Raw genomic sequence first — 10,327 nt, forward strand, 5'->3', positions numbered from 1 at the left:
TTGAACCTATTATTATGGATTTCGATAAAGGGGATATTTTAGACATAATGGAGACCGAGTTGGGTGCATTAATTTCACCAGTCTCAAGGTCGACACGAAGACGAAAAATGAAAGGTTTGTACAAGTGTCCGATCATGAAATTCAGCGTTTGATAGACTCTCAAAAAATATCCTCGTAACGTTCAAGCTAAGGAGTGGCGTGCGGCACAGGAAAATGTCCACTTTTGACCGAGATGAACAGCGATTCTCTAAATTACTGGATGCAGCGATTTGTGTTGGAATTAAAAACAAGGAATATCCACCTCGCTCCCTGTACTACATTGTGTGTGGTTTGTTACGCTTCAAGTTTATGAGAGACGAAAACATTTATTTATGAAAAAGTGCTTGTGTGAATATCGTTATGGATTTAAAAAAAAAAATGATGTGCAAAATTTAGAATTTTTTATGTAGACCTAAGGAAAGGTATACTTTCACTATGTTTATAATTATGTGCTTTTATTTTGCTCATAAAGTCAGCTACTTTGTTTATATTCTTTTTCTTTATCAATGTAAGGTCAGGGGTCATTGGAATTGTTGCATCATTACCCTGGTGTGTTCTATCTTGATAGAGCATGGTTGTTAGAGCACAGTTAGTCATGGTGTATCAAAAATAAAAACACAGTGGACATCAAAGGAAAAACATCGCAGCAATGATAGAACTTATAATGACAACTGCCTTAACTAGGAAACTGTCTCTTGATTATTGTCTAACAGTGTCAATCTTATAATGACAACTGCCTTAACTAGGAAACTGACCATTACTATGAAAATAGAACATATCAGGAATATAAAAATGCAACAAAACTCCATACCTGGGAAGAAATACTCAATCTGATTCTCCTCAAGGTTTCTATGGATCTGTGGGTCAAGCCCTTTGAACTCTGACACAGGAGTTGTTTTTTGCTTCAGATCTGAGGCAATCACACTGGGACTGGCAAGCCAATCTGGTAACACTCGGCACACCTTTACCAGGTTCAAAAAAGTAATCAAAATGTATACAATTCTTTCAATTTTCATTTGGTCATGTTGGTTCTTAATTACAATAAAAAAATGAATTTAATATTATGTATTACTATAGTAACAAAATTTTGTGGAGTATTTCAGTAATCTGTAAAATTAAAAGCTTACAAAATCTCAGAATCATTATATACAAAATGCACTTGACTGTTTAAATTACCGGTATTTTTTCTATAGTTTTTGATGACTCTGATAATTACCCTTAATCAACATAAACTGTTAATGAATACCTTTTCTGTTGCCCTTGTTTTGTAATTCCCGAGCACTGTAAAGCCCCCCAAGTCATATAACCCCTCCTGCTCATCCTCCCCAAGTAGAGATCCCCCTCTCTCCTCCTCATCAATATCTTGTCTCATACTGCTTGAATTATCCGTATTGTCCAAAATTATATTTGTGGAGTCTGGAATTATCGCTCCTTTGTGGTCTGTAGAATAACTGTCACTGTCTGCAGACTTCTCTTTATTCTCACAGGACTTGTCATCAAACTTCATCTTCTTCTTATCATCATCATCATCATAATCAGTGTCATCACATTTCAAAGCTATAGATTTCTGACCAGATTGAGGTTCACTAGACTTTAATGCCTTTTTATGTGTAAGTTTTTTCTTTTTCGTTTTTTCAGCTGATCTCTTCCTGTCCGTTTTTTTCTTTGTGATGTTCTGTTGGGATTTTTCAGTTCCACGTTGCTTCTTCCTTGCTTCAGCATCAGCTTTTAGTTTCTTTAGAATTAAACCTGCTCTGGTTTCTGTTTCCGCCTCTTCTTTTTCATCACCTGTGTATCTTGAAGTTGAAAATTTCAACATTTCATTAACTAAAGCATTTTTTGTCAGTTAGGTTCTGTATGAAAACAAGAGGTCCAGGGGCCACATCTCTCACCTGAGCACTTTGGCTGGGAAAAAGCAGATATCAGTTCAGTATTGAAAAGTTTAAATATAAAAATGGTTGGGGGGTATGATTTGAACAAGCTTGAATCTAAACTTCTTAAGGATGCTTTTGAATTAATATAACACAAAATGACTTTGCTGTTCTTAAGATGAACATTTTTATTGATATATCCTTTATATTCTTTTGTATAATTATGATCCCCTGTTATGGCCCCTCTATTCTCCTGGGGGTCATGATTTTAAAAAATTTAAATCTACATTAACTGAGGATGCTTTTATATTATTATGACCAATCATGCCTTTGTTGTTCTTGTGAAGATTTTTAAAGATTTTTCCTATGTAAAACTTTCATCGCCCATTTTGGCCCCACCCTACCCCAAGGGGTCATCTACACAACCTAAGCATGCTTCCATATAAATATGTCTAATAATTATGGCTTTGCTGTTTTTGAGAAGAAGATTTTTAAAGATTTTTCCTACATATTCCTATGTAAAACTTTGATCCCCCATTGTGGCCCCACCCTACCCTTGGGGGTCATGATTTGAACAAAAGTGAATCTACACTACCTGAGGATGCTTCAATATTAATAAATAAAATACAATTTCATCAAAATCTGTTTTTATCAGAATGGTCGATATCATTTACCATGATTTTCAAGCGTTTGCTTGGAACAAAAGGGTGCCCATATCATGATCACAGAGGAATACTTTATTTGTGGTGTTATAAAACAACGGCGATGTATCAACCTTATGCCTGTAGCTTATTCCAATCCTACACGCTTGAAAATTTCATTAATAAAATATACCATAACTAATTAAGAGTGTTTCGTTGGTATTTGCAATCCTGTCTTTTGAAATTAAGGTACTTAGTACATGGCAAGGCCCGCCTCATGAGCAGATGAGGGGCCCACCTTGTGAACACGTCAATAAATTTCACTGCATTTTATTTAATTTGAGTTTCGATCTAATAAACAGTTCATGTCTGTTCCATAAGAGTTGTAAATATGTCTGCATATTTCATCCTGATGAATATAATTTCTTCATGCCTTTTATTCATGGGTTAAAGTTCGTGACTATGACATTGTGTATAGCATATTTATCATTTTTAGATATGGTTTGGTTCAACTAAATATTGAAAAAGTACAGTGCATTAAGCACTGGAAGCTGATAATAGGTTTGAAAAATACTTGAATGTCCGGTCTTTGCGTATCTGAGAATCTTGTCTTTTTAAATATTCCATTTCTGAATCAATAAATTTACACTGGCGTGAGATATTTTACAAGTTCAATTGAATAATACCTGTCAGTGTGAATTTAATTAACCTAAAATTTAGCTTTTCAATGGCATTCGTGTGATATTCTGTTTACAAATCCCTTTCTTTTGTACTGTTCATATTTATAAAGGTATTATTCCATTAAATTTCAGAAGGTATTTTCAAAGCTGCTGTCTGAAAATAAAATTATTTACCTACCTACCCAACTTGAGATTTTAGGGTCCGGTTCGGGGAAACAAAGATATTTTTAATGATGGTCTGATTCCAGAATAATATCCATCATTGACAGAGGAGTTAGTGAAAAGCATGAATTACTTAATTGCTTTGACATTTTATCTATCAAATTATAAAATACACTGTAAACAATGGTATAATAAATATCTAAATACAGTAAACCGAACAATAAACACACCTCATGATATATTTGTAAGAAATGAAGAAATATACACGTATTATATGTAACAGTTACAAAATATGTAATTTTTTTCACGTTTTATTATGCAGACATATAAATGAAAGGAAATAAATACATTAAATAGCATATGAATAAAACTTTATGAGAAAAGGACTTAATTATGTTCATCATCATGTAATTGGAATGAAACACATCGGGTTAAACAAGCATAAATTTAAATGTAATCACTAAACTGATAGATTATAGATAGTTCATTAACCAAGACATCTCTTTGATGTTGAGCTTGTGGAGCACATGGCTCTGACAGTGGTCATAGGTGTTTGGCAAGTACACCAAAGATTGCTAATTCAAAGGACTTGATGTTGTGTGTTGTGTCGTTAGAAAAGGCAGAGTACTTTATCTGCATTCTCTCAGTCCATCCGCTGTAATGGGTACTGGCTTATGCTGGGAGTGAATCTGCGATGGACGCATTTCCCATCCAGGGGGAGTTAAAAACGCTCATCAGGTTAGCACCATAAAAACTGGGTATAAGCACTGAGCCTTAGGACTTGGAAAGGGATTTAGGATTTTTTGTTTGTTTGAGCTATTCTGCCAATACTGTAGCATGCTCAGCCTAATTAAGCAGGTCAGACACAGTCTCATGATGTAGCTACCTGGTATATAGCTTGACTGAATAAACAGGGGATATCTGTATTGTGTGATTTTATATTTGCTTTATTTAGCCGTTAACGAGTGGGTTCGCCCCCATGTTTGCTCTGAGTGGTTTTGCTCCGATTTTACTTGTAACCTCTCATTAAAGGTGTCAAATTTTTGCATGTGTAGAATTTGGCGAGTTGCTATGACAAATACCTAATGTTCTATGTTTGTGGTTTTTGCATGTGTGCCATGTGAAAGTTTTTTATTGTATCCAAAGCGATCTATACAGTACACTTACTTTTTTAATAAAGTAAATCTTATTTGTTCAGAATTTCAGAAAAAGATGGAGATTGTTGGAATAAAATTAAAACGATCAAGCTAAATCTTTTTATTTTACATATTTAAACATAGACGAGTTGTTACTTTCATGATTTTTGAAAGATAAGTTGTATCATATCTCTCGCTAAAATCGTAAATAATTGTTTGGAATTGATTGGCAACTAATAATTGAATTTAATTAATTTAAAAGTGCTTATTAATTATGTTAATCTAAACACCCAGTGATCAAACGACTTTTGCTTTTGTGGATTGACAAAGATCTGGGAGAACATTGCCACATAGATGTCATATACTAAAAATCTAAATATTAAATTGTTTCTCCTTTAATGTTTAATAGCAAGCGCAGCGAGTGGCGCAAAGCGCCGCTCGGCACTGCCAGCTCTTACAGCAACACCTAGGCGAAGACAAAATTCGGACATTGCACATTGATCCAAACAATTTTTTTCCGCAGTAACCTTTGGTCCTATAATGCTTTGCAAATTGCATCTCACCCTAAACTACGTTCTCACGGTAGCAACATAAGTTCAACAAAAAAAAAACACATTTATTTATCCTAGAGTACCCATGAATCATCCCCTTACGACATTCAGCGTCATAGTAATGGCGAGCACGTGCAAATTGATAAACAAACTTCAGTGCTAGCTATAGAACGGAAATGCTGATTAAATGTTAAAAGTCATTTATTCATATCACTCTTGACAAGATTTTTAGAGCTCTTCTACAAAATCAAACTTTTACACTTAAAAATGTCACCCATACCCTATTTTCATCCTTCAGATATAAAAACGGTCGCAAGCTATTGTCTATTTGTTTTTCATGATTTGTGATAAAAAAAGTGGAAAATCATTTAAATAAAAATTATAAATAAAGTCCTTCTATGCAAAAGGTATTTTTTTAAAAATATTCTTATCAATTTAAGAACATTCAATTGCTTTAGCTATTACCGACTCCGTTTTCTTTTTAAGAAACACGAATGTACTCTCAGATTTACATTGTCAACAATGTCATTACAATACATGCTCATCAAATTACATGATATGCGAATTATACAATGTTATATTTCAGATTTTCCAAAATTCATTGGCCTTACTGGCAAAAACCGATAGAAAATCAATATATTTGAACAGTGCAAGTACGTCTGACCGACACAATCTGGAAAAATCAGAAAACTTTAATTAATGGTTGGGGTTACAACGTAGACTTGAATTGATCACCTAATTATAATGTGTAAAATATTCAAGTTACAGGAAAAAAAACTTTTTACCTATTCTGTAGTAGATGAGAAATTAATTAAAGAGTGGCAGTAAAGATCTTGTTTTACTTGATTATCAATATGTCATGAATTTCAGTACCCAGTAGACGCTGCTGGATTAGTTATGCTTTAATGCACATGGCACCCGTGAAACTGGTAAAAATTATGACAAAAATACACCTTCTTTGGTCGACTAAATAAAACGACTGTTTGATAAAATAAATTCTTGGTTTATAGAAATGAAATATTCTCTTCTTTGGTCGACTAAATAAAACGACTGTTTGATAAAATAAATTCTTGGTTTATAGAAATGAAATATTCTCTTCTTAATTACTTGACTACTTTTCGACTTTTTGTGAAGGGCGGGGGGGGGGGGGGGGGGGGGGGGGGGTGGGTTATTGATCAGGACTGGCAACTTATCAAGGTCAAAAGTAGATCTATTCAAACAATGTGAATATCATTGCTTGGGTATGTTGAAAGATTGATTTTTTTAAGGGTGGAGGTTGGGATGGTTATGATAAATTCTTATGTACGATAATTATTGATTTTATTTATTTGTCGTTTTAATAACATATTCCCAAAGGAAAAAAATCTCGATTATATACATTAACTTAAATGAAAGGAAAAAACACCAGCATGATATAAAATGTTTTAATTTGTAGGACCAACAGAAATTCTATTGTTGGAAGCATTCACATTTATTAATCAAAGTTACTGATAAAATCTTTGATTTTTGGAGACTCTATCATTTGCAGTGATGACATAAATTTTCTTTCTGAAATAATTTGTAATACTCGCTTGGCCGCATAGTACATAGTACATCAACCAATCACGGGTAACATCAATATCTAGGTGGAAAGTGTATAAGATCCTTATGATTTGGGAGCATTAAATTTTTGTTTTCAAATTCTTAAATTAAAAGCCCATGCACATAATTCAATACACTGACAGGTATAAAATAATAAAATGAAGGTAAATCTGATCTGTCGAAGTGATTTTTGGGAACGTAACTGCGGTAACTGCGGTATACACTTTCAATAAAATATGGACCAAAGGAAAAAACAGATAGTTTAAGGATTATTATTTTCTTTCATTTTACTATGACTTTAAACTGCATATTCTAATAAATAATTGCTAACACATTTGCATCACTGTGTTTACCAGTTTGGAACGTGCGGGCTGCGTGAAGCTTGAGGACGATTTCAGGGTACGGACGAATTTAGGGTATACGACGATAATTGATATATTGCAGGAAAAAAAAAACAGTAGATTAAACATTCTTCATTAAAACTAGCACTGATCAGGCTTCAATTTAGTAAAGCAACTTAACGTCAGAGTCTCTCTCGACGTAACCATATGTTACATGGGTTTGAAGAGACGGATGTAAATTAAAACTAAAGAAGTATCTGGGCTCGCCCTAACGGTCACATCGTCAACATATTACATATTTATTCATTTCTGATGCTCAGAATGTGTACGCCAGAATTAACTCTATCCTCAGGCGTGTTTTCTTTGTCAAAGAACGACTTCTACACAGAACATGTAACAATTACTGCAATTGTTAATTCTATCATGAATATAAAAATATGAAAAATACCTTGTAATGGCAAATAATGCCATTCTTGGGCCAAATAATGTACAAAACAATTTCTGAAAACTTTAACACTTGTCCTTAATGGGCGCATCCATTTTTATTGCGAACTATGGGTATAAATCAACCAATCCGCATTCAACAAATCACATCGTGTAAACTTCCTGTTATGAAACGATGGTAGAATGTATGAAATTCTTATCAAACATCTGTCAAGTTACCACCCGATATGACAAATGGCAGAGGAAATACTGTTCCAACATAATGCTGCTCACTTCTCTTCTTCTTCTGGTATTTATCACTGGCGCTGCAGTGGCCTATCTAGTGCTATCGTCATGGTCATACCCATATGGTCTACTTTCACTTTTCTCTACCAAACAGATCGGGACAACTTCACAGGAGACGCATGACACTTCGCTCGTTTTTCGAGTTAGACAACAACAAATGCCAACAAAAGGTGAAGTACATCTGTGGGTAATTTTCCGGCTTCCCTATGTATTCAACATAACAGTTTTCATAAATAGTCACATTTTTAACAGGTTGGGACCAATCGCCCAAATGGGATATAATAGCCCGTTTGGGATATAATATCCCAAATGGGATATATATAATATCCCAAATGGGATATAAAGTTACAATGCAAAAAATGAAATTTCTATCTTGGCTATAAATATCATAAATCCGCATCAAGATACTTATAAAGGAATAACTTTTGGTTAACAAGTTTTTTAGCTCACCTGAGCTGAAAGCTCAAGTGAGCTTTTCTGATCACATTTTGTCCGGCGTCCGTCTGTCTGTAAACTTTTCACATTTTCGACTTCTTCTCAAGAACCACTGGGCCAATTTCAACCAAACTTGGCACAAAGTATCCTTGGGTAAAGGGGATACAAGTTTGTTCAAATGAAGGGCCATGCCCTCTTTCAAGGGGAGATAATAAGGAATTAGTGAAAAAATAATGGCATCATTTAAAAATCTTCTTCTCAAGAACCACAGGGCCAGGAAAGATGAAACTCATGTGGAAGCATCCTCAGGTAGTGTACATTCAAGTTTGTTCAAATCATGACCCCCGGGGGTAGGGCGGGGCCACAATGGAGGATCAAATTTTTACATAGAAATATATAGGAAAAATCTTTTAAAATCTTCTTCTCAAGAACAGCAAAGCCATGATGAGTCATATTTATATGGAAGCATCCTCAGGTAGTGTAGATTCAAGTTTGTTCAAACCATGACCCCCGGGGGTAGGGCGGGGCCACAATGGAGGATCAAATTTTTACATAGAAATATATAGGAAAAATCTTTTAAAATCTTCTTCTCAAGAACAGCAAGGCCATGATGAGTCATATTTATATGGAAGCATCCTCAGGTAGTGTAGATTCAAGTTTGTTCAAACCATGACCCCCGGGGGTAGGGCAGGGCCACAATGGAGGATCAAATTTTTACATAGGAATATATAGGAAAAATCTTTTAAAATCTTCTCAAGAACAGCAAAGCCATGATGAGTCATATTTATATGGAAGCATCCTCAGATAGTGTAGATTCAAGTTTGTTCAAACCATGACACCCGGGGGTAGGGTGGGGCCACAATGGAGGATCAAAGTTTTACATAGAAATATATAGGAAAAATCTCTAAAAATCTTCTTCTCAAGAACAGCAAAGCCATGATGAGTCATATTTATATGGAAGCATCCTCAGATAGTGTAGATTCAAGTTTGTTCAAATCATGACCCCGGGGGGGGGGGGGGGGGGGTAGGGGGGGGCCACAATGGAGGATCAAAGTTTTACATAGAAATGTATAGGAAAAATTTAAAAAATCTTCTTCTCAGGAACAGCAAAGCCCTGATTGATCATATTTATTTGGAAGCATCCTCAGATAGTGTAGATTCTTTTTTGTTCAAATCATGACTCCTGTGGATAGGGTGGGGCTACAATGGAGGATCAAAGTCTTAAATAGAAATATATAGGAAAATATCTTCTTCTGAAGAACTGCAAACCATGATTAGTCATTTTGATTCAATTTTGTTCAAATGATGACCCCCAGGGGTAGGATGGGGCCCAATGGGGGATTGAAAGTTTTACATAAGAACATATAGAAAAAATATTTCTTCTCAAGTTCAGAAAAGCTATGTTTAGTCATATTGATATGGAAGCATCCTCAGGTAGTGTTGATTCAAGTTTGTTCAAATGATGACCCCTGGGATAGGGAAGAGCCACAATGGGGGATCAAATTTTTACAAAGGAATATATGGGAAATTTTTTTTAAAAACTTCTCAAGTACAACAAAGCCATGTGTTATATTGACATGGAAGCATCATCAGGTTGTTTAGAATTCATGCCCCCCCCCCCCCCCCCAGTAATCTAATAGATTCAATACTGAACTGATTTGTGCTTTTGCCTAGCCAATGTGCTCAGGTGAGCGATGTGGCCCATGGGCCTCTTGTCTATATGACCACTGTTTAAGAAATTGTTCCCTCGGAAGTTCGTAAACTTCTTGGGGATCAATCTAACAACCCGTAGGGTTGCAGAAAAACTTGCTTGCTAAAAGTCATTCCTTTTAAAGTATATTGATGTGGATTTATGATATTTATAGCCAAAATAAAAATTTTCATTTTTTTTGCACTGTAAATTTATATCCCATTTGGGATATTATATCCCAGACGGATATTATATCCCATTTGGGTGATTGTTCCCAACCCTGTTTAAAGCATCACTTCAAACTTTGAACAGGTCAAATCTAAAGACTATTTCTATCTTCTATTTATAGCTACCTGGGTATTTATAGCGACTCCAGGTAGCTCTTTCTAGCTACTTTTTGCTTTATTAGCATTTTTTGGGCAAACACTGGAAGGGCGCAATATGTTGAGTACCAAATTTCTTAATACAGTC

At 34.9% G+C, this 10,327-nt stretch overlaps 2 protein-coding genes across 2 annotated transcripts in view; one reads left to right on the forward strand and one right to left on the reverse strand.

Annotated features, from left to right (window-relative positions):
* Positions 1 to 7,595, reverse strand: part of LOC133191085 (ATP-dependent RNA helicase DDX51-like) — a 56,070-nt gene extending 48,475 nt beyond the window's left edge. The window contains exons 1-3 of the mRNA XM_061326770.1: positions 7,451 to 7,595; positions 1,286 to 1,835; positions 851 to 1,001 (exon numbers count right to left, since the gene is read on the reverse strand). Of these exons, the coding sequence (XP_061182754.1) occupies positions 851 to 1,001; positions 1,286 to 1,835; positions 7,451 to 7,473 (724 nt within the window). The 5' untranslated portion in view covers positions 7,474 to 7,595. The remainder of the gene's footprint in view (positions 1 to 850; positions 1,002 to 1,285; positions 1,836 to 7,450) is intronic.
* A 6-nt stretch (positions 7,596 to 7,601) lies between these two features.
* Positions 7,602 to 10,327, forward strand: part of LOC133191087 (protein adenylyltransferase FICD-like) — a 12,022-nt gene continuing 9,296 nt past the window's right edge. The window contains exon 1 of the mRNA XM_061326773.1: positions 7,602 to 7,901. Within this exon, the coding sequence (XP_061182757.1) occupies positions 7,622 to 7,901 (280 nt within the window). The 5' untranslated portion in view covers positions 7,602 to 7,621. The remainder of the gene's footprint in view (positions 7,902 to 10,327) is intronic.

Source organism: Saccostrea echinata, unplaced genomic scaffold, assembly GCF_033153115.1.
Source record: "Saccostrea echinata isolate AGI-Se365-2 ecotype Australia unplaced genomic scaffold, CSIRO_AGI_Sech_v1 ptg000023l, whole genome shotgun sequence".
Classification (NCBI taxonomy): domain Eukaryota; kingdom Metazoa; phylum Mollusca; class Bivalvia; order Ostreida; family Ostreidae; genus Saccostrea; species Saccostrea echinata.